At 39.3% G+C, this 26,104-nt stretch overlaps 1 protein-coding gene across 1 annotated transcript; it reads left to right on the plus strand.

Moving 5' to 3' along the window:
- Positions 1-13,879: 13,879 nt before the first annotated feature.
- Positions 13,880-22,781, plus strand: LOC109776646 (transcription factor TGAL7). Its single transcript, XM_020335303.4, has 11 exons — positions 13,880-14,188; positions 14,871-14,971; positions 15,467-15,531; positions 15,633-15,812; positions 15,923-16,009; positions 16,308-16,367; positions 17,113-17,190; positions 17,299-17,356; positions 17,509-17,777; positions 21,486-21,713; positions 22,290-22,781. The coding sequence occupies exons 1-11, from the start codon at positions 14,085-14,087 to the stop codon at positions 22,458-22,460; spliced, it is 1,401 nt and encodes a 466-aa protein (XP_020190892.1). The 5' UTR covers positions 13,880-14,084; the 3' UTR covers positions 22,461-22,781.
- Positions 22,782-26,104: the final 3,323 nt, after the last annotated feature.

Consider the following 26,104-nt stretch of genomic DNA (forward strand, 5'->3'; position numbering starts at 1 on the left):
ATGACTATAAAATGATTATAAAACATCCAAGATTGATAATATAACAACATGGAACAATCAAAAATTATAGATACGTTGGAGACGTATCAGCATCCCCAAGCTTAACTCCTACTCGTCCTCGAGTAGGTAAGTGATAAAAACAGAATTTTGATGTGGAATGTTGCCTATCATGTCATATCATATTCTTTTTGAATCAAAGCAATAGTCTAGTTTTGACATAATAATTTAGATACTCAATCATATCAACAAGCAACCACGTCTTTCAAAATATCAATGCTAAAATAAGTTATCCCTAGCCCATCATGCTCAAACATTGATCCATTCATGGAACACACTTGAATATTAGCTACACCCAATACTTAAGTACGATCATATTGCCTCCTAGTTGGTGCTTTTTATGAGAGAAGATGGAGACTCAAATTCAAAAATAAATATTGCATAAAGTAAAAGAAACGCCCTTCACAGAGGGAAGTAGGGATTTGTAGAGGTGCCAAAGCTCAAAGCGAAAAAATAGAGATAAAAACATTTTGGGAGGTGTATCCATCCCACCAACGAAAACGACTCAGAGTTCCGAACACTTTCCATGCTAGATATGCCATAGGCGGTTCCCAAACAGAAAATAAATTTTATTCTTTTTTTCCACCATTCTTTCACTTTCCATGGCTAGCCGTATCCACGGTTGCCCTCCATACCAACACTTTCCAAGGAATTTATTATTTGACAACATAAAGTAAATTCATTTTTGCATTTCGGGAGTAGGCATCCCTAAAACCTTTGCCTTACTCTCGTGCAATGACAAGTGAATAAACACTCATCGTGAGAATAACACATCCAACATGGAAAATATTAGCCACCCCTCACCGCTCCATGAGCGAAACAAACACACAAAAGAGAAGTTTATTTTGAAAATTAGAGATGGCACATGCAAATTTGCTTTAGAACGGCAAAATAATACCGCATATAGGTAGATATAGTGGACTCATGTGGCAAAACTGGTTTAAAGGATTTTGGATGCACAAGTAGAGGTCATACTTGGTGCAAAATGAAGGCTAGCAAAAGATTGGGAAGCGACCAACCAAGAAACGGATAATCTCATAAGCAAGCATTAAGCATAAATAACACTGAATAATTCACCACAAGTAGGATATAATTTCATTGCATGACTATTATTGACTTTCATGCATGCATAGGGAATCACAAACCTTAACACCATCATTCTTACTAAAACATAATTACTCATCAACATAACTCACATATCACATCATCATATCTCAAAACTATTACTAGGAATCAAGTTTATTTTGTCCAATTATCTTCATGATTTTTTTTTACTTATCCTTCTTTAATATCTATCACTTTGGGACTAATTTTCATGTGTTGCTTTTCATAAGCTCAAACAAATATAAGTGAAGATCAAGAGCATGATTTTTTTCTTTCTCTCAAAGTAATTTAAGTGAAGCAAGAGAGAATTTCTTCAAAAAATTTACTAACTCTCAAATAGATCTAAGTGAAGCAAGAGAGCATTTCTTCAAAAATACTAAGCACACCGTGCTAAAAAATATATAAGTGAAGCACTAGAGCAAGTCCTAGCTCATAAAAGATTTAAGTGAAGCACAGAGAGCAATTCTAATAAGTCATGAAATAATTTTGGCTCTCTCAAATAGGTGTGTCCAGCAAGGATTGATGACTTAAAACACAAAATAAAGCAAGCAAAGACTCATATCATACAAGACGCTCCAAGCAAAACACATATCATGTGAAGAATAAAAATATAGCTTCAAGTAAAATACCGATAGTTGTTGGAAGAAAGCGGGGATGCCACTCGGGGGGCATCCCCAAGCTTAGTTGGTTGCTCATTCTTGGATAATAGCTTGGGATGCCGGGGCATCCCCAAGCTTATGCTCTTCTATCCTTCCTTCATCCATCGTAAGATAACCCAAAACTTGAAAACTTCAATCACACAAAACTCAACAAAACCTTCGTGAGATCCGTTAGTGTAAGAAAAATAAATCACTACTATAAGTGCTGTATCAAACCAATTCTTATTTTGTTTTTGTATTATATCTACTGTATTCCAACTTTTGTATGGCAAAAACTCATCAAAGAAAACCATAGAGCCATCAAAATAAGCACACAACACAAAGAAAACAGAATCTGTCAAAACAGAACAATCTGTATCAATCTGATTTGTTCGAATAATTCCGGAACTCCAAAAATTCTGAAAAACTACGAACACCTGGGTAATTTGTATATTAATCTTCTTCAAAACAAATTGGCATTTTATCACGTTCTGGTGATTTTTAACAATTATTTTCATGAGCACAAAGTTTCTGTCTTTTTCAGCAAGATCAAACAACTATCACCCAAGAAGATCCTATTGGTTCTACTTGGCACAAACACTAATTAAAACACACAAAAACACAATCATAACAGTAGCATAATTGTTCTAACACTCAAGTACAAAAAGCAAAAAGCTTAAAATTTATTCATTGGGTTGCCTCCCAACAAGCGCTATAGTTTTACGCCCTTAGCTAGGCATAAAGCAAGGATCTAAGTATTGTCATCTTTGGTTCGAGATCCATAAGATGCCCTCATGATTGATTCATAAGGTGGCCTAATTTTTTTTCTAGGTAAGTGTTGCATACCCTTCCTCAAGGGAAATTGGACTCCCCCCAGGTGCAACCAGGGCCCAATAGCTTCCTTCTGGTCCATAAAAAATCTCGGTGGAGTTTTGTGGCATTTGGACTCCGTTTAATATCGATTTTCTGCGATGTAAAAAACATGGAAAAACAGCAACTGGCACTTGGCACTATGTCAATAGGTTAGTACCAAAAAATGATATAAAACGACTATAAAATGATTAAACATCCAAGATTGATAATATAACAGCATGGAACAATCAAAAATTATAGATCCGTTGGAGACGTATCACCCAGGTGCTGCTCTAGCCCAATGGATGTCTTCTGGTCCATAAAAAATCCACAAAAGTTTCGCGGTGTTTGGACTCCGTTTGATATTGATTTCCTACGATGTAAAAAACAAGCATAAAAACAGCAACTGGCACTGGGCACTAGGTCAATAGGTTAGTCCCAAAAAATGATATAAAGTTGCTATAAAATGATTATAAAACATCCAAGAATGATAATATAACAGCATGAATACTTCATAAATTATAGATACGTTGGAGATGTATCAGCATCCCCAAGCTTAATTCCTACTCGTCCTCGAGTAGGTAAATGATAAAAGAAATAATTTATGAAGTGTGAATGCTAGCAAAGTGCACAAGTTTGATCAATGACAATTTCAATCACTTTTCCTAGAATCATAACAGCAATTTTTTCTTATAAAACTTCTCATGTTAAAGTAGCAACCAATTCACATGTTAAGGTTCAAACAATGATTTCTCTTGAATCTCAACAACCTATGTTCTCAGTCACCAAGCAATTGCAATTCAACTTATTCAACAGAGTCTAAGTAAGAGCTCCACATACTCAACCATCATATAGTCTTCTATGATTGCTAACACTCACCGCATACACATGAGCAAAATGTTTCAACCGGACACATAGAAAGATAGGGGCTTATAATTTCACGTCCCAACGTATTCACCTCAAGGGTGAAGTCAACAATAATAACTCATGCTACCCATATTCAACTGGACATATGTGCCTAGATCTTTCTCACCACGTGATGCTTGCCAAAGGAGAAAAATAAAAAGGAATAGAGAGAATTTTTTTAACTCTTGCATAAAAGTAAAAGATAGCCCCTTCGCAGAGGGAAGCAGAGGTTGTCATGCACTTATTTGTTTGTATGCTCAACCCCTTAGTGCAAAAGAACGTCACGTTATATTGCCCCTTATGATAGCAACCTTTATTATGCAGTCTGTCGCTTTTATTCTTTGCTATCACAAGTTCGTACAACGCTCAATTTTCTCTTACACTAAATGATCTAACACTTTTACAAGCAATTTTTATTGCTTTTTTGCACCGATGACAACTTACTTGAAGGATCTCACTCAATCTTTAGGTAGGTATGGTGGACTCTTGAAAATAAGATTTGGGTTTAAGGGTTTTTGGATGCACAAGTAGTATCTCTACTTGGTGCAGAATTTTTGGCTAGCAAAGATGGGGGGCAAGCACCACATGTTGAAGGATCTATGACAATATAACTTCTATGTGAATATGAACAAACATAAACCATTACGTTGTCTTCCTTGTCCAACGTCAACAATTTTGGCATATAATATTTTGATGGGGGCTCACAATCCCAAAATATTTCCATGATAGTGTATTTGCATATGAAAGTTCTCTTCCTTCTACTAATCATTCATGAATTGCTTGTATGACCAATATTGTGATTGTCAAGCTTTAAAAGATTTCACTTTCTAAACCCAATGTGAAGCTACCACTAGGAATGATATGCACATATAATTTCAACTTCATGATATTCAATTCATTCAACAATTTATTCATAGGATATAAGTGAAGCACAAGAGTAAATGACAAACTACTCAAAAAAAAGATATAAGTGAAGATCAAACGAGTAGTTAAGTAAATGGATAGCTATTTGAGGACTCTCTCTTATCTAAAAACTTTCAGATATAAGTATTTTATTCAAACAGCAAGCAAAACAAAATAAAATGACAATTTAAGAATAGCACAACTCATGTGAAGAAGCAAAAACTTAGGCTCAACCGATACTAACCGATAATTGTTGATGAAGAAAGGTGGGATGCGTACCGGGGCATCCCCAAGCTTAGATTCTTGAGACTTCTTGAAATACTATCTTGGTATGCCTTGGGCATCCCCAAGCTTGAGCTTTTGTGTCTCCTTAATTCCTTTTATATCACGGTTTCCCTAAATCTTAAAAACTTCATCCACACAAAACTCAACAAGAACTTGTGAGATAAGTTCGTATAAACCAATGCAAAAACCATATCATTCTCTAATGTAGCAAATCACTAACATTATTATTCAACATTGCATACTAAATACCTCTGCATATTTAATACTCCTATCCTCAAATAGAATCATTAAACAAGCAAACATATGCAAACATAACAGCAATCTGCCAAAACGGTACAGTCTGTAAATAATGCAATATTCATCATACTTCCCTAACTCCAAAAATTCTGAAAAAATACCACACTGTAGAAAATTTACCATAGCATATTGTGTAAACATTTCAAGATTTTATCACGTTCTTACTTTCCAGAATAATTCAGACAATGAGAGAAAACTTTCTGTTTTTAAACAGCAACATGTAGACTTGCAAAATAAGCATGGTAAAGGCTATCCTTGACATTTTTATTGAAATGAAAGATGCAAAACATTATTTTAAATAACAGCAAGAAAATCCTAACAAAATAAATGACGCTCCAAGCAAAACACATATCATGTGACGAATAAAAATATAGCTCCAAGTGAGGTTACTGATAATGTTGGAGACGAAAGAGGGGATGCCTTTTTGGGCATCCCCAAGCTTAGTTGCTTGGATCTTCCTTGAATATTACCTTGGGGTGCCTTGGGCATCCCCAAGCTTAAGATCTTGTCACTCCTTATTCTCCTCATATCGATATCTCACCCAAAACTTGAAAACTTCAATCACACAAAACTTAACGGAACTCGTGAGATGGGTTAGTATGATAAAGACAAATCATTCACTTTGGTACTGTCAAAGACAAGATTCATACTTGTTCTCACACAATGCCTACTGTACCTCATCATTTCCACAATTTATGTTGAGCAATATAAGCTATAGAAACTAGAAAACAAGCAAGCTATGCATTGAAAACAGAATCTGTCAAAAACAGAACAGTACGTAAAGATCTGAATATTAGTCATACTTCTGCAACTCCAAACATTCTGAAAAGTTAGGACCACGTAGAAAATTTGTATATCAATCATCTGTAAAAAATTCTGAATTTTTTGACGCTCCGGTGAATTTAAATCATTCTGTTTTTGGAAGCAAAAGTTTCTGTTTTTGCACAGAATCAAGTCAACTATCATCCACACTATCCCAAAGGCTTTACTTGGCACTTTATTGAAACAAAAGCAATAAAACATGATTACTACAGTAGCCTAATCATGTGAACACACAAAAATAGTAGATAAAAGTGTTGGGTTGTCTCCCAACAAGCGCTTTTCTTTTATGCATTTTAAGCTAGGCATGATGATTTCAATGATGCTCGCATAAAAGTAAAGAATTGAAACATAAAGAGAGCATCATGCATCATAAGTTCCTCTCTCATAATAATTTTCAGTAGCATCATGAATAGATTCATCAATATAACCATTACATAAAGCATTATTTTCATGATCCACAAGCATAGAAATTTTATTACTCTCCACGTAAGCAAATTTATTCTCGTTCATAGTAGTGGGAGCAAACTCAACACAATAACTATCATGTGATTGAAAATTAAAATCATGATGACAAGTTTCATGGTTATCTTTATTCTTTATAGCACACATGTCATCACCATAATCATCATAGATAGCAACTTTGTTATCATAGTCAATTGAAGCCTCATCCAAAATGATGGATTCATCACTAAATAAAGTCATGGCCTCTCCAAATCCATTTTCATCATTATAATCATCATAATAGGAGGCATGCAATCATTATAACAAATTTGCACATCAAATCTTGGGGGACTAAAAATATCATCTTCATCAAACATAGCATCCCCAAGCTTATGGTTTTGCATATCATTAGCATCATTGATATTCGAAGAATTCATACTAACAACATTTCAATCATGATTATCATTTATGCCAAACATTTATTGAATTCTTCTTCTATCAATTGAGCACAATTTTCCGCTCCATCATTTTCAAGGAAGACATTATAAACACGACTAATATGATGCAACCTCAATTCCATTTTTTTGCAGTTTTCTTTTTATAAACCAAACTAGTGATAAAACAAGAAACTAAAAGATTCAATTGCAAGATCTAAAGATATACCTGCATGCACTCACCTCCCTGACAACGGGGCTAGAAAAGAGCTTAGTTGACGGGGTGTGAGTGCCGCTTACCTAGCCTCCTCGGCAACGGCGCCAGAAAAGAGCTTGATGTCTACTTATGCAACTTTATTCTTGTAGACTCGTGTTGGGCCTCCAAGCGCAGAATTTTATAGGACAGTAGCAATTTTCCCTCAAGTGGATGACCTAAGGTTTATCAATCCGTGGGAGGTGTAGGATGAAGATGGTCTCTCGCAAACAACCTTGCAACCAAATAACAAAAAGTCTCTTGTGCCCCCAACACACCAAATACAATGGTAATTTGTATAAGTGCACTAGTTCGGCGAAGAGATGGTAATAAAAGTGTAATATTGATGGTAGAAATATATTTTTATAATCTGAATAAATAAAAATAGCAAGGTAGCAAATAGTAAACGGGCACAAAAACGGTATTGCAATGCTTGAAAATGAGGCCTACTAATGCAATCTCTCAACAATGCTAATATAATTGGATCATATAACCATCCCTCAACGTGCAACGAAGAATCACTCCAAAGTTCATATCTAGCGGAGAACATAAGAAGAAATCGTTTGTAGGGTACGAAACCACCTCGAAGCTATTATTTCCGATCGATCTATCCAAGAGTTCGTACTAAAATAACACCAAATAATTTCAGATTCATTATACTCAATCCAACACAAAGAACCTCAAAGAGTGCCCCAAGATTTCTACCGGAGAAACAAAGACAAGAACGTGCATCAACCCCTATGCGTAGATTACCCCAATGTCACCTCGGGAATCCGCGAGTTGAGTGCCAAAACATACATCAAGTGAATCAATACGATACCCCATTGTCACCACGAGTATTCATATGCAAGACATATATCAAGTGCTCTCAAATCCATAAAAGTATTTAATCTGATAAAATGAAATCTCAAAGGGAAAACTCAATTCACAACAAGATAGAGAGGGGAAAACACCATATGATCCGACTATATTAACAAAGCCCGTGATACATCAAGATTGTGACATCTCAAGAACACGAGAGAGAGAGAGAGAGATTAAACACATGGCTACTGGTACAAACCCTCAGCCCCGAGGGTGGACTACTCCCTCCTCATCGTGGTGGCCGCCGGGATGATGAAGATGGCCACCGGTGATGATTCCCCCTCCAGCAGGGTGCCGGAACGGGGTCTAGATTGGTTTTTGGTGGCTACAGAGGCCTGCGGCAGTGGAACTTCTGATCTAGGGTAACCCCGAGGGTTTTTAGAATATTTGGGAATTTATAGGGCAAAGAGGGGGTGCAGGAGGCCACCGAGGTGGGCGCGCCCTGGTGGGTTGTGCCCCTGTGAGGCACCCCCCAGGTGCTGCTCTGGCCCAATGGATGTCTTCTGGTCCATAAAAAATCCACAAAAAGTTTCGCGGTGTTTGGACTCCGTTTGATATTGATTTCCTACGACGTAAAAAACAAGCAAAAAATAGCAACTGGCACTAGGCACTCGGTCAATAGGTTAGTCCCAAAAAAGGATATAAAGTTGCTATAAAATGATTATAAAACATCCAAGAATGATAATATAACAACACGAATACTTCATAAATTATAGATACGTTGGAGACGTATCAACCATGTCCGATCATCACGTGAGATGGAGTAGTCATCAATGGTGAACATATCTATGTTGATCATATCTACTATATGATTCACGTTCGACCTTTCGGTCTCCAGTGTTCTGAGGCCATGTCTGTACATGGTAGGCTCGTCAAGTTTAACTCGAGTATTCCGCATGTTTAAAATTGTCTTGCGCCTGTTGTATGTGAACGTAGAGCCTATCACACCCGATCAACACATGGTGTCTTAGCACGACGAACTGTCACAACGGTGCATACTCAGGGAGAACACTTATACCTTGAAATTTTGTTAAGGGATCATCTTATAATGCTACCGCCGTACTAAGAAAAATAAGATGCATAAAAGATAAACATCACATGCAATCAAAATATGTGACATGATATGGCCATCATCATCTTGTGCCTTTGATCTCCATCTCCAAAGCACCGTCATGATCTCCATCGTCACCGGCTTGACACCTTGATCTCCATCGTAGCATCGTGGTCGTCTCGCCAACTATTGCTTCTACAACTATCGCTAACGCATAGTGATAAAGTAAAGCAATTACATGGCGTTTGCATTTCATACAATAAAGCGACAACCATAAGGCTCCTGCCAGTTGCCGATAACTTTTACAAAACATGATCATCTCATACAACAACGTATATCACATCATGTCTTGACCATATCACATCACAACATGCCCTTCAAAAACAAGTTAGACGTCCTCTACTTTGTTGTTGCAAGTTTTACGTGGCTGCTACGGGCTTCTAGCAAGAACCGTTCTTACCTACGCATCAAAACCACAATGGTGATTTATCAAGTTTGATGTTTTAACCTTCAACATGGACCGGCCGCAGTCAAATTCGATTCAACTAAAGTTGGAGAAACAGACACCCGCCAGCCACCTTTATGCAAAACTAGTTGCATGTCTGTCGGTGGAACCGGTCTCATGAACGTGGTCATGTAAGGTTGGTCCAGGCCGCTTTATCCAACAATACCGCCGAATCAAAATAAGACATTGGTGGTAAGCAGTATGATGATCACCGCCCATAACTCTTTGTGTTCTACTCGTGCATATCATCTACGCATAGACCTGGCTCGGATGCCGCTATTGGAAAACATAGCAAGCAATTTAAAAAAATTCCTACGCTCACGCAAGATCTATATAGGAGATGCATAGAACGAGAGGGGGAGAGTGTGTCCACGTACCCTCATAGACCGAAAGCAGAAGCGTTTGACAACGCAGTTGATGTAGTCGAACTTCTTCTCATTCTGACCGATCAAGCACCGAACGTACGGCACCTCCAAGTTCTGCACACGTTCAGCTCGATGACATCCCTCAAAATCTTGATCCAGCAAAGTGTTGAGGGAGAGTTCCGTCAGCACGACGGCTGGTGACAGTGATGGTGAAGTGATCCGCGCAGGGCTTCGCCTAAGCACTACGAAGATATGACTGGAGGCGTAAACTGTGGAGCAGGGTGCCGCACACAGCTAACAATTGTTGGTATGTGCTAGGCGCCCCCCTCCCACATATATATAGGTGGGAGGGAGGGAGGAGCAGCCAAAGGAGGCGCCCAAGTAGGAGGAATCCTACTTGGGGTCCCTCCCAAGTCGCGCCCCATTCTTTCCTTATTTGGAGTGCTGGGAAAGGCAGGGGAGGGTGGCGCCCCTCCCTTTCCTTTCTCCCATGAGAGGGAAAGGCAGGAGAGGCTAGCCCTCCCCCTTTTCCTTCCCTAGGGCTGTCCAAACAAGTGGAGGGGCGCACCAGCCTCCTAGTGGGCTGGTGAGTCCCTCCCTTTGGCCCGTTAAGCCCATAACTTGCCGGGGGGTGCCCGGAACCCCTTTCGGTGACCCGATTCCTTCCCGGTACGTTCCGAAACACTTCCGGTGTCCAAATACCATCGTCCTATATACCAATCTTTAACTCTCGACCATTTCGAGACTCCTCGCCATGTCTGTGATCTCATCTGGGACTCCAAACAATATTCGGTCACCAAATCATATAACTCATATAACACTATATCGTCAACGAACGTTAAGCGTGTGGACCCTATGAGTTCGAGAACTATGTAGACATGACCGAGACACCTCTTCGGTCAATAACCAATAGCGGAACCTGGATGCCCATATTGGCTCCTATATATTCTACGAAGATCTTTATCGGTCGAACTATTATGACAACATAAGTAATTCCCTTTGTCTATCGGTATGTTACTTGCCCAACGTCGGTATCTTCATACCTAGTTCAATCTCGTTACCGGCAAGTCTCTTTACTCATTCCGTAATACATCATCTCGCGACTAACTCCTTAGTCATTTGCTTGCAAGCTTATGATGTGTATTACCGAGAGGGCCCAGAGATACCTCTCCGATACTCGGAGTAACAAATCCTAATCTCGATCTATGCCAACTCAACAAACACCTTCGGAGATACATGTAGAGCATCTTTATGATTGCCCAGTTACGTTGTGACGTTTGATAGCACACAAGGTATTCCTCCGGTATCCGGGAGTTGCATAATCTCATAGTCGAAGGAATATGTATTTGACATGAAGAAAGCAATAGCAACAAACCGAACGATCATTATGCTAAGCTAACGGATGGGTCTTGTCCATCACATCATTCTCCTAATGATGTGATCCCGTTATCAAATGACAACTCATGTCCATGGTTAGGAAACCTTAACCATCTTTGGTCAACGAGCTAGTCTAGTAGAGGCTCACTAGGGACACGGTGTTTGTTTATGTATTCACACATGTATTTAAATTTCCGATCAATACAATTCAAGCATGAATAATAAATCTTTATCATGATTTAGGACATATAATAATAACCGTTTTATTATTGCCTCTAGGGCATATTTCCATCATATATATGGTATGGCAGTGTTTTTCCTTCATTTGTATATCGTGTTTGTTGTCAAAGACGATGTTTGTTCTGAGAGAAGAGTGGAGTTGTTCAATGCATGGTGGTGGAGTTCTTACACGTTTCAGTCTTAGTGTGTGATGGTTGTGTGAGCTTCTATTCCACACCAAAATCGTGGAGTTACAGTTATAACACTCACATGGCCGGTCCATGAAGCTCTCGCCCGCTTAGCTCGGCTCCCTGCTTCGCTCGCTCTCTTAGCTTTATTTTCACTCGTTCCGCTCCTAGCTCAGAAAACCCGACTATGGGTTTTTATTTATAAAAATTTGCTAAATAAAAAGATGTTCACTAATGAACGATGATTTTCTTGAATTAAAAAGTACCTTGAATTTTGGAAAAAAAATATGTTTCCAAATTTAAAACATATTCATGGGGTCTCAACAGTGTTCGTAAAATTAAAAAAGGTTAAATTTTCAAATGTTGATAGAATTTTAAAAAAATCATTAACTTAAAAAAATATTTGTGGATTTTTAAAAAGTTCATGAATTTCATAAAATGTTATTTTTTTTAATAAATGTGATTTTTTTAAAATGAAACAAAAACTAAAGAAAAAACATTAAAAGAATAAGAAATGCATAAAAACAAAAATAAAAAATATTAGAATCAGTAAAGAAAAGCAAAATAAAACAGAAAAACAAGCAATACCTTCTAGAACCTTCTCTTGGAAAACCGGTCAACGCATTGGGACTATATAGGTGTGTTATTCTTAAATAGGGACACGCACCCTTACAAGCAGGACCCATAGCGACCCACAGCCCACGATGCACCAGGAAGCTCCGGATCAAAGGGAGTTTAGTAATAGATGAGTATCATCAACAAAGTTATTGTATCACGCCCACCTTCATATTTTGGACTACATATGCCCTTATGTACATGATCAATGTAATTCTTGCATCAACATTGATAAATTTGATTAAACCTCAACTTTTCGGACTAAAATTTGATAACACTTAGTTCACACATAGTCTCTTGACCATTTTTCATTAAACGTCAGAATCCAATAAGGTACTAGATGCACCTTTTCGAATTAGATGACAATGGCCAATATGAAATAAACCTAAACTGGAAGTGGCAAACACAAAAAATAAAATGAGAGATTACACAGATGGAAGTTCTCATAGTCTTCCAGCTACTAAGAAGAGACCAGGTTTAATCCTTTTCCGATCTTTAGCGTATCATCTTGTCCTTTGACGCTCCTAGTCGATCACATTAAAGGACGCAACTCCCATCCCAAGATCCGCTATAAATGAGTATAGCAACGAGCGAATAATTGAAATTGTGCTCAATATATCTCACAAACCTGTAACCATCGACAATGATTCTATTAATGGAATTAGGAAGTAATGGCTAAAATGATATGCTAAGATTTAACGGGTAGTCACAGAAGAACAGAAAAAACAAACATATATTTTCCAATAATAATACAATCAATATGGACTAATATGTTCCCACCCCTATGGCTCTCTCCTTCATTAAATTTTCATATCATCTTCTTGCATTTTCAAATAATTAGCAGAAAGTTCCTGTGGAGGTTGAGCTACATAGAACCCCTTATCCTCACCCCTCCAACAACATTGCTCTGAGATTTGTGCTCTCCAACTAACTTACTACGCAACTTTTTTTTTTGTTTCTCTCAAATAAAACAACATATGGACTTCAAACTTTGCAGATCAAACAAACTTTAGAACTTCAATGTGTGAAAAAGCATTCAGCTTTTTTGGTCTGACATAAATATACAAAATGAGACTTTTTTATTAAAAGATTATTTTAAGCATTTAAAGTACATGAAAAAAAATCCAAAAGTTTGTTTCCATGTTATTGCTAGAATTTTTTATTGTTCTGAAAAGTTTGAAGTTTATATGTTGTTTCATTTGAGAGAAGCAAAAAAGACAAATTTGCCTGCACGGATCGTGATGCCGAAATGGATGGCTAAGATAAGGGGTACCATATAGCTCAACCTACAGAAAACCACACTCAATAATTAGGCTATAGTAAGGAGGAGATTTAGCCTCTTTACAATTGGTGGCACATCTTCATATCTTCTTTGTCGATCCCTATCTGATCGCACGCATCGCCACCCAAATCTTATATATACGCTTTTAACGAGGAAATATTCATTAAATAAATTATCTCCAATAATATTTTGGCGCAACATCACTAGCTAAAAAAGAAACTAGCAGACATGTAGTGGCAAGACTGATATAAACTTGAATAGGAAGTGTTAAGAATGAGAAAAACAAATTATGAATGGTAGAAATAAAATTTCTCACAATCTGCCAATTAATGCAGACTAGCTAATATTTGCTCAACCCTTAACTCTCTCTCTCTCTCTCTCTCTTTCTTAAAAGTCTTCTTCTCTCTTGGTCAAAAGATAAGGGGAGTAGGGGGAAGATTTTAGGTGACTTCCAGACGAAAAGCTGCAGCCCTTTCTTTATATCTTGGTGCCAAGTATAAAAGAAGAGTGCAAACAGAAGTCAGTTGCAATTAATGTCTGATTTTGTATCCTTTTGCTAGAGATGTGCATAGTGTGAAGAGAGAGAGAGAGACGAGGTGGAGGATGGTCAGAGCCTTCATAAGGGCTTCATGGGAGGCATCAGAGAAGAAGATCACCACCATCACCAACCCTCGGAGCTCCCCCTGGGCTTCCGGAGCGCCCCGCCACCGCCGATGATCGCCTCTTCCTCCATGTAAGTTGATCACACGAGCTATACGTTTTCCCCTCTTCTTTTGGCCTTTCCAGAGTTCTCTCCTTGAGTCTCCCGGCCCCCAGCCTCCACGCAAAGAGATGAACAGCACACTTTTGCTTGTTTGGTTCCATAGAATAGCTAGGAATTCACCAACTCCATACTGATATTTGTTCCTTTTAGTTCTCTGTTCTCACTTTTGGTTTCCCCCGCTTTCCTCTCTAGGTTTAATTTTATTTTGTCAGTCACCGAAGAAATTGTTCTTGTGTGCCTATGCATAGAGGTAACTAGTTTAATTAGCAAAACGATCAAGATTCTTCTACCGTCATTTCACATCTTGTGGAGTTTGGGTTTTTGATTGTTTTGAAGAATTCATACACAGACATACATGAGGAACTGTTCAGCTCTCGATCATTATGTCAAATTACTTATCTAGTGATTAGTTAGGGACATGGAAATAGTTTAGGGGCTGAGATAAGGAAAGAGGGCAACAAATTTTCCAATATTAGGATACAATTCTTTTCCTTGTACCTTTCAGCAAGTAGCTAAGATCAAAAAAAAAATAATGGATTTCACACACCGACTCTTCTATCTGCTCCATTAAAGAAAAGTTGTGTTCCTACTTGCTTCCTGATGTATTCAACTACCGACTATTGCTTGTTTCCTCATCCAATTTCCTTTTTAGGAGCAAGGAGTCGACGAGCTACGACATGGCAGATTTCGATCAAACGGCAATATTTCTCTACCTAGATGGTCATGACCCACAGTCGATTCAGGAACAACGACGTAAGTTATCGGAAAAAACCCACCTACATACATATGCTTAATCACCCGGTTTGTTGTGTCTAATTCGTTGTTGGTTTCGTGTGTTTTGTTCCTGATGATGTGTTCCTTCTTGGTATTGATTTGGTAATTCTTCCTGTGTGAAGAGTGTGACATGTAACAGACTGTCTCCCCCCTTTGCAAGAACTTGATCTTAAAGAAGCTATAAATATTCCTTCTTTCCTCTTCTCACACATTCCTTTCCATTTGCGCCTTCTCATGCACCCTGTTGAATTGCAGCCCCAGAAGCATGCGTTACAAGTACCACATGTATTTAAGATGGAAAGCACTTTCTCCAAGAACGATTAGTGTTAATTCTGGATTAATTCCATTCGCTCAATATTTCTAGCTATAGCTAGCTTCCAAAGCACCACGCAACATCTTTTTCTCTATCTCTCTCTAGCTACGAGTTGCAGCACCCTTAATTACCTTGCTAATCAATCCTACTCCCACTTGCAGAAACTCTGAACATCTTCCCCTCGCAGCCCATGCATGCCGCCGAGCCGCTTAACCCTGCCGCAAAGGTACGTATATGCGTACGTATGCACGCAAATTACACAATACATACGGTTCATTTAATTGATTTGTCATGCATGGCGTGGTGGTGATATATTTGTAAGTGTAGATTAATGGCGGCGCAGTCATGGCGGCCATGCTTGCTAATGGCGGTAACCCGCAGCAGGCGTCTCCAAAGAGGCCTGAACAGCAGCAGCTGGTGCTGCAAGGTGCCGCCGGCGGCCCCAATGCAACACCCTTGCTGACTGGTTCAGCCAAGGACAACAAGAACAGTGCCAGTCTCATCAAGGTATCTTATTTTACAATCTCTTCCTTCCTATCTAGAGAAGTATAGGCAGAATATATCTAGAAATGTCCCCCCTTTCTCTCACATGTTTTTGTAACAAATGTGGCTTGCAGAAGGAAGGAACCAGCAGTGGGAAGGGTGCAACATCATCTAGCACAGACCCAGATAGGGAAGGGAGCAGGAGAACACAGGACCCTAAGGTAAACTAGCTAGGCTACTGATTCGGGCCTAGGCCTTCTTTCTAAAAAGAAATCTTGTCAAATATTAGTACATATTTTGAAAAATAATAATTTAATTAGTCTAAAGGTAAAATAACATAACTAATTAGAAGAGCTTTTTCTTATAGAATAGTACTAATTAGGAGAGGGTGAACAGTCACTGTCTACAGGGCAGGCAGGCTACACACATACATACAAATGGTAGTTAACCCTAGCTGCATATATATGTTATGACTCTTGACTTTGACATGTGTGTGTATTTTATATGTGCATGTTGCAGACACTGAGGAGGCTTGCACAGAATAGAGAGGCAGCCAGGAAAAGTAGGCTCAGGAAGAAGGTGAGTCAGTCAACCAAGAAACACCACAACTTAAAGAAACAAATCATGCATGCATATATTTCTGTATGTAGATGTCTTCATAAACATACATTAATACATGTGGCATTAATTAAGGTCCAAACATATGTGTATACGCTGTTCATATGCAATTAACACCGCCATTAGTCAACTATACTTTTCCCTTCACTAAATAAATGGGGTTTCATTGTCTGCTAGTAGTGATTAAATGAGATTTGTGATGTAGCAGTTTTTGGCTCTTTCTTTCAGACTTATGTGCTCAGGGATATCTTTATTTTCTTGAACTTGACAGACCAACTAGCTAGAGAACTATGTTACTTTCCAAGAGTGTTATCGCTATTTATGTTTCGATATTCCCTGGTTCAATATATTCTGATCATGCCGTGGCTGGTTGGCTCTACAAACTAATATAGCACCTCAAGACCTATGGTTGTTTGTGGCAGTTATCCCTCATTATTGTGTGCGAGCAGATATAGAAATTAGACTACTTTAGTAGCAGAAAAGTAAGCTTTGTATGCTACCAAATTTTCATGCATCGTCCTGATATATTTAAGGAAAATAACTTTTGTATATCGTGAGTGAACTCTTTATTCAAGCGCTGTTTGAATATTTCTAGATCCAGGACGTTCAGAAACCGAAATAGAATGTGCATCTACCATACGCCTTGATGCAGCATATGTAACTATGTAAGGAACTAATTAGAGGTAATTACCTCTTCATTCTTCAGGCTTACATCCAACAGTTGGAGACAAGTAGGATTAGGCTAAGCCAGATCGAACAACAGGTTCAAGCAGGAAGAGTACAGGTAACTAAAACGGAAAACACCACTTGATTTTTTGATTAACTCTCCTAGCTAGAGTTATGAATCAGTTCGTGACAACTGACAAACTCCATGCTAAAATAACTACTGCAGGGTGTCTTGTTGGGTGCTGGAGATCACCACCAAGGCCTTCCTTCTGCCCCTTCATTTGGTAATGAGACACTCAAAACCAATCAATCAATCAATCCCTTTAATTTTGTGAATTATTAAAACAATCCTCTAAATGTGTCTTTAATTATGCATTTGGTTAACAAGTGTTGCAATATTATTTCTAATATTCCATGTGATATCTATGATGGGCAGCTGGTATGTTTGATGTGGAGTATGGGAGATGGGTGGAAGAGCACAGCAAGCTGATCTTCCAGCTCAGGGCATTGTTGAACGACAATGCGCCGGACAACCAGGTGCAGGTGTTGGTCGGTGGTGCCATGGCACATCATGAAGAGTTGCTAAACCTCAAGGCCGCGATTGCCAGGACTGACATTTTCCATCTCTTATGCGGTGTGTGGGCTAGCCCCGCAGAGCGTTGCTTCCTTTGGTTGGGTGGGTTTCGGCCCACAGAGTTCATCAAGGTATGCACACAGTTGCTTGATTGTTTTGCAAGGGAAGACCTACCAATTCAATCTCATGTTCCGGGTAGTATTTCCTAGCTAGTGTATGTATTCAACCAGGTGGTTTCTGGGTGGGGGGGGGGGGGGGGGGGGGGAGGGGTTATGCAAGCAAGCGTAGGAGGTCAGATTGTGGGCCCTTGATGAGCGACGAGGAAGTGGGAACAGATTTTGATGTGCAATTACTCTTCATGTTTGTATATCTCTATCTCTACCAAACTTCAGTCCTCGGGTGGCAAGAGAGAAGGTGGATTTCTTCGCGCTTGTGGCATTCTTTGTTTAGTTTGTTAGGTTTTTGTGTCCTCATGTTGTTTGTCTGGGTGATGAAGACGAAGGTACAGTGAAATAAGTACCTTGCCCACATCCACGTCACAATGACATTGGTTATAGCGTCACCACAAATAGCATGAGCGTTGATTTCCCCTGATCCATTAGATCGGGTTGTGCGGAAGAGCCGTCAACCATGATGCTTCAGAGAAGCACAAACAAAAGGGGGCATGGGAGAGCAGGGCATCGCTCTGTTGGTCAGTTGTGCGGGAGCGCACACGCAAACCACCCGGGTTCGAGTCTCGACTCCCCTGCAGTGCTAATGTTGTTTCTTCTATATAAAAAATGCCACCAAGGCCTAGCCCTGGTTGGTCCCTTTTTTAGAAGGGGAGGAGAGGGTAGGCTATGATTTATGAAAAAAATTCATTCTTTTGAATTTCTAAAGAGGGTTTTCATGGGATTATGGGCTAATATATTTCAGCCCTAAGACCCATCATCTTGGGGCTTGTCTCCATCCATGAATGTGGAAATGTAACACAATAAATATTATGGTAGTGGATTTAGCCCTGCAGTTAGACATATCCCGCGATGCAGCTAAAAGAGAAACCCATTGCATGTAGCTCCCGCTTGCGCAGGGTCCGGGGAAGGGTTCAACCACTTTGGGTCTTTTGTATGAAGCCTTTCCCTGCATTTTTACAAAAGGTTGTTTTCAAGACTCGAACAGGCCGTGACCTCATATCATAATCACAAGCCTTCCCTTCGATTTAGGATGCAAACTAGAAAGACTAAAAAAATTCCCAAAAAATAAATGGTGCATCTAGTTGATATCATGTCAACTTATTCCTCTTTTAAGCTTTGTTAAAAGCTCGGTCCGCGGTAGGTTTAATAGTAAGGCGAGAGACTAATGTTCATGCATGAGTCCCCTACTACTCCCTTTTAGAGTCTCGGCCAAATATGATTAACCATGTATTTACCATTGGGACTGGAAATACCGTATTGTACCAGTATGCTATAAATCCATTTGTTTATATTAGATGGGAATTTCTGATTGCAAAAATAACATTCTTTGAAAATATGACTTTGTTTCTTACTCTCCTTTAACCAAACAAGCTCATATAGTGCAAAACTATCAAGAAGTATCTCATGGTCTAGGCAATACATATGAACAACATTGCAAACAATATAGTGGGATGGAAGCATGTAGTTTATTCTCTGCTATTATGTTTCTAGTTTTCATATTTTTTTGGCGACAGATCAAATTTAGTTCTTGCTATTTGATCCTGTTTATATGAAGAACTAATTAATCATCTCAAAGCTGATGAAAGAGTCTTCCTCATTATATGGTATCCCCCCCCCCCCCCCCCCCCCTCTCAAAAGGTCAGCTAATCCTTCAAATATCAATACATACATGTCAATTCTTGATTGATACAATACCCTAATTTCATTTCCCTTGATCAATTCACTCAAGAAGCATGCCACTTCGAACCTACCACACTATATATCCTACCTGGGGTTGGCCATTTTCTGCCATCAGTCTCTAGTTGATTGTTTCAATTACATTTCGATCTTGTTGTGACAACGCAAGAATCAATTCGGTCTATACACTTAAAAGTTTTATTTGCATTTTTAAAACACAAACGTTATGTAATATAGTACTAGCTATTTTTTACCACAAAAATCATAAATCCCTAACTTTTCTGACCCCCCCCCCCCCCCACCCCTCAAAATTCCATTCATTTATGTACATTTTTTCTGTGACAAACATCGAGTACAACATACATTTTGGGATGAGTACGTGTGGTAGTAAACCTAAAGACATGTTAGGTTGAGTCACCACTTCCAACTTTTTTTCCCATCAAAAAGAAATTTCTAATAAAATCTGCCTTACCCTTTTTAGCTAACGAGCCCCTTATCTTACTTGCATTCTCCAGCAACTCTAGGGCGGCTTTGGAAAAGCTAAAACATATCTTAATTTTCCCCATTCTAATTACATGGTCAACAACTCCAGAGGTCCCTTAACTTATTCCAAAACTGAAAAGGTTTTGCTAAGAGGGTCCAATATATACTTGATGGAATAGTTGAAACTGAGGAAGGAAAAAAAAACAAGGTTAGCTTTTTGGATGCATGTGCATTGTTGAGACACAATGGATTGATTGGGGAGTAGGTAATATTGGACAGAAACATGTGTAGGAGAAGTTAGATGTGTGATGGGGACGGTTTTCCAAAACACATAGTGATTCTTCTGCCGTTCACTTATTCTACAAAGATAACATTCTTGGCCATGCTGAAACCAGGAACTGCACATATTTCGTGTTAGAGGTATATAAAAAATGGACTTTGAAACTGACTATCATGCTTGCTTTTGTACGTGGTTTATACTGTCCAGCGAGCAGTATATTCAAATGCCCAAAACATTTTATTTTTTTGAAAAGGAGAAAAAACCCCGGCTTGTGCATCAGAATGATGCATGCAGCCATTTTATTTAATAAAAGTACAAAGACAAAGTCTGAGGTTCAGTACTGTCTCACAAAGGAGCTGAAACGAAGTAAATAAAGTTAAAGATGCCACAACCGGCGAAAAACAGGCTACAATGACTAAACACCTAGCCTAAAACATATCAAGCTAAGGAAATACGGCTTGGCGTGAGAAAATTTAGATCAAAAGAGTGCACATACCAAATATTTAGCAGTTCGGTTATGGGTCACGTGTGTGAATTCATCAGTCTAACTTTATTTTCCACACCGTCTTCTCACAAATCATCAATCTCCTGCATAATAATTTTGTAATAACAACAAAAAATGCAGCGATTTTAGGTAAAGAAAAATGTTAATCATGTTATCTCACTTAACTGTGATCCTTTTCCATATCATTGACCTTCTAGAAGGTATATATGTAGGCACATATATCCTAGAAGCGTGTGTATATATAAAACTCGGCCCGAGAAGATCACCTGCAACAAGATTCTCAAAAAGAGAACATCACGTAGTTTTGAGTGTCTTTTCATTTGGACTTTTCGGCATATATTAGGTTGTGTTTTTTGAGCTTACTCTATACATATTCCAGATGGAACGGGTAAATCATGTATATGTGTTGATGAAATGTGCTCTACACTTTCCTTCAAAGAAATGCACTACACGCGCACCTAGCTCATTAATTTCTGTTTTCCAACATGGACCATATATATTTTTGTTCTCCATTTTTGTGGAGAATAGAGATATTTGTTTTCAATATATATTTAGAAGCTAGGCATCTAATTTCTGATCATTATATATAGCTAAACCTAAACCATATTATATACTGTCCATAATTTCAAAAATGCTCTCAACTAATTGGGCTAAATATTCAAAAGTGATATACGCTTAACTCTATATGATGGATAACTTAATAAATAATTAACTAATGCAGGTAATGTTGAAGCAAGTGGAGTCGCTGTCAGAGGGGCAGCTCCTGGGAATCTACAACCTCCAGCGGTGGGTGCAGGAGACGGAGGAGTCGCTGAACCACACCATGGGGACCCTCCAGCACTCCCTCTCCGACACCATCGCCTCCCCGGAGGCCGCCGGCGGCAACTTCATGGGCCACATGTCCCTCGCCCTCAACAAGATCTCCTCCATGGAAGCCATCGTCAGGCAGGTGCGTAGTATATGATCACATGTGATGTGTACGTCACGTCTGGGGCCCACTACCAGACCCTAATTAGGACGTGAGACGAACGTACGGCCAGCATCATCCACACGTGTGCGCTGCGTCATCATGCATGCATGGTTGGTGAGAACAGCATGCACGGCATGGCGGGACGGATGTAGGTTGGGCGAAACCTAGCTAGCCAGCAGCTGCCAGACGCGTTGCGCCAAGTCAAATTCGCCCGTCCATCCACACACACACGTGTGCGCTAGACGCTGCAGACGTACGAACGGACGCACGTTAACATAGAAACTGGGGGATGACAAGATGGAGAAGTTGGGACATCATGATCTTGCAGAATTAATGTGCAGGAAAAAGTAGCAGCAGCTTGATTATAGAGTGATCCTGACAGATCGATCGAACCGGCCCATACGTAGTTTATCATCTCCCACATGATCTTATGTGTTGCCACTTGATGGAACCGTTCGGAAGTCGACGTTTTCTCTCGATTACCACTGTTCAAGTGTACATGAATGATTGTCCAAGTTAACTACTAATAGTGTTTCTTCCTTCTGTGTGCTGCAGGCAGATGGGCTGAGGCAGCAGACCCTGCACAAGCTGCACGGCATGCTGACGGTCCGACAGACCGGCTGCTGCTTCGTCGCCATCGCCGACTACTTCCACCGCCTCCGCGCCGTCAGCACCCTCTGGGCTGCCAGGCCACGGCACGACGAGCAGGGCCCGCCGGCGCCGTAGAAGAAGAACAGCAACAGCAGCGATCGATTGATTGCGAGATTTAGCTTAATTAAGGTCCAGCATATGCATGCATGCACACTGGGGAGAGAGGGTGTGCGTGCATGCACGTGTGGGAGTTCAGCTCTCGGTCGATCTGCACATGTGAAACTTGCAACTTAATTTTGTAAGGTGTACATACAGTGTTAGCTGCTAGCCAGAGAAGAATGCTAGGGTATTAGTGTGGTGACTTGATTCCAACCATTTTTCTTCCTAGCTAACTGATTTTCAGCAACTATTGGATATTTTAAGTTCATCTAGAGCAAAATTGAGTTGGCTATGGTCTGTCGGGTGTTTGCATTGAAGTCGTAGCATTATATGTCTGAGTTGCTTGATTAGCATGCTGAGTGGTTAGTAACTTATTCTGAAACTAACTGACACCAAGAAAACTTTTGAGAAAAGGTTCAAAATGTTCACCAACTATTTAATTTCCCACAAAAGTGAGTAGAGGTTGAAATGTTCTCCTAGCCTAAACCTTTTGACACTAGTGCAGATCCATCCATTGCACGCGATTAAAAATCTCTAACGCACACGATATGCGAATTGTCGTCTTGCCATGGTGTGCCATAGGGGGGCGCATCACACACGATATGGGCTACGTAGCTGTGTGCAATAGGGGAACCCATCTCACACGATAAGCTCGTAGCAAACGTGTGTGATGGGATGAGCCATCACATACATTTAGCCAGACGAGTATGTGTGAGATAGATCGTACATCGCACATGATTATTGTGTAGGAATCGTGTGTGTTTGTATACCTCATTGTACGCGCGTGGAGAAGCACTAGCATGTGTTTTTATTCATCGCACACGATTTTATTGTAGGGAATGTGTGTGTTGGTTTGTCCATCGCACACAATGTCACATATATGTCAAAATCGTGTGTGTTGGTTCATAGCAGCACACGTTGTCTATGTCATAATCGTATGTGTTGCATGTGTTCATTGCACACACTCTGATATACGCAACCCTGTGAAATGCAATGACCAGAATAGCAGGTTTGTTTGCTCATTATTTTATCGTTACAATAATCAAATTCACATTTCATATCCAACAAATATTCACCATAATTCTATATTCAACACACAACACATTTCATATGCAGCAAAATACCCACCATGATTTCATATAATTGACATCATAGTACCAAAGTATACAAGCACCAAATTAATCATGTACCGCAGAAGCACTTCACATGTACTCCCTCCGTTCCAAATTACTCGTCGTGGTTTTAGTTTAAATTTGAACTAAAACCACGACAAGTAATTTGGAATGGAGGGAGTAACATCTAAAACTTTTGAAAAGTGGCATCATATAAGGTTAATACACAGATGGATCTCATATGAAAAGTTGCTGAAGCGGAAGGCAAATATAGTGCCTTTGATGATCTTAAAGGTGTGAGCAACTGTAGGGCAACACATGTGGATGATCGCCTGCCCGTCCTTCACTCTTTTGAGAAAGACTTCAGTATTATACTGTGGGTGCTATATGAATACCTCCCTTGCCTCTTGAGCATACAGGTGGTTTGAGAGATAATAATTGGTGAACTACTTTGAAAAATACTGAAATCAAATATATTCGTAATTTTGTTGTCTAAATATTCAAATATTGTTAAGAAAAACAAGGTTGATGAGTGTATTTTTACACTCATTCCACCATTGTTTGAACCGGATATTCATGGATATTCCAAGATAATGACTTTGTCATTTTTGACACTTCAATATTTTCTTAGTTCTATGTTCTCTCTCGTAGAATTTTCCAAGTGTGTAAAAATGACCTAAACCTTGAAATTCAATGACACACTATTGCATGTATATCTTCAGACAAAAGCTATGTCAGATTTCCCATCAATTCCTCTCGAGGGTGTCGCTCTTTTATCACTTTATCATCACTCTTTGTGCTCAGTGTGAGTCTTCCTTCATCTGGTTGCCCCTATAGACTTCTTTCATTGCCCCATCATAAGAAACTAGACTGCATTAGTTGATTCAGGACGCAAAAAGTATATCACAGATTCTTGTTAGATAGTGACCATAGTATTATCAATCCTTGTCATAGTTGCCTTTACAATTTATCAACCACATCCACATCAAGCTTGTTCTACAGAGAACATTAGGTAATACTTTCCAAAGCATGAGTAATTCTTCCAAAGGTGTGGGGAATTAAAAGACAGTAACCAAATAGGTGAGTCGACAATTAAGCACCGGTTTAATCTATAGAAATATATATCTTTATTTATCTGCGGGAAGATGAAAATTTACGTAAGTCCTTAATTACTTAGTAGGTTAAGAATATAGTGGTACAAATATTGAACAAATACTGTAATATTGATTTATGGATAAAATGACATTATCACATTAATTAGTAGAGGAATTATACACTATCATCGACATTAGTTAGTCCTCTTGATGTTCATGTTCATACATACTATATAATCCGCATAAATATTCATTTCCAGATATTTGGACAAAAAATGACATGTTATTTCCTCGGATTTATAGTAGCACGCACATGACTTTTTTTTACAAAATCCAAAGAAGAACAATCAAACAATTATATACCATAGTTCCCAGGTTTCACGAAAAGCCCCTCCTGACCTTATTCTGGAGTATGGGCTGGATTGCAAGGAAGGCGTACAGATTGCAACATATGAATAGGCTGAATGAAAGCAAGGTTCAAGGTTGTACTCAGTATGGTTGCAACATATGAATAGGCTGAATGAAAGCAAGGTTCAAGGTTGTACTCAGTATGGTTGCAACATATGAATAGGCTGGATTGCACGGAAGGCGTACGTTTCAAGCTAGCAACCTCTGTAGTACAGTTTGTCTGCAATCTTACAATGACAGTGCTCTTTTTCATGAGACCGAGAAGGAACCAAAACCCTGCTAACATGTGGTTGTATAGACTATACCCAAGCCACGCCTTCTTTAGAAAAACTGACATGAGGCAAAATTATATATGAACCAACTACCACACGGCTAGGAAATTACTCACTCCGTTCACAAATATAAGATGTTCTAACTTCGTTCTGAATCAGATGTATATAGAAACGTTTTATTGTGTTCGTTCACTCATTTCAATCCGTATGTAGTCCATATTGAAATATCCAGAAACATCTTATATTTGTGAACAGAGGGAGTACTTCCTAACTGTTCCCACTATTTTTCATATCACAGAGCTTATTTTTGCCAACCTACGGTCTAAATGACACCATAGGAAAATCTACTATAAGATTCCATTAGTACAAAATTCGCATGTCATTTTTTCTAAGGGAAGAACCAGTGAAATTCGCTTGTTAACCCCTCATGCGGAAACTTGCTCTCTGAACTTTTAAGTTTTAACACTTGATGGAGACCAGCGAGAAAGTCACCCCCACAGGAGAGGATCGAAATGAATAATTAAGCCTGGTGTTATTTTCAGCACGAGACACTGAATGTTCTCTGAGAACAAATGTCAAAGCGCTGAATGTTCAGAAATTCCATCATGACACGGTCTTTGTCTATCTGCGATGCTTGCAAAACCGTGCAGTATCTTCCTGATGTACTAGTAATTCATGGTGGGCAACGAGGTCAAAGTCAAAAACAGCTCCGGTATTTGTTTCGTATTACTGCG

This window comes from Aegilops tauschii, chromosome 5 (assembly GCF_002575655.3).
Source record: "Aegilops tauschii subsp. strangulata cultivar AL8/78 chromosome 5, Aet v6.0, whole genome shotgun sequence".
Lineage (NCBI taxonomy): Eukaryota > Viridiplantae > Streptophyta > Magnoliopsida > Poales > Poaceae > Aegilops > Aegilops tauschii.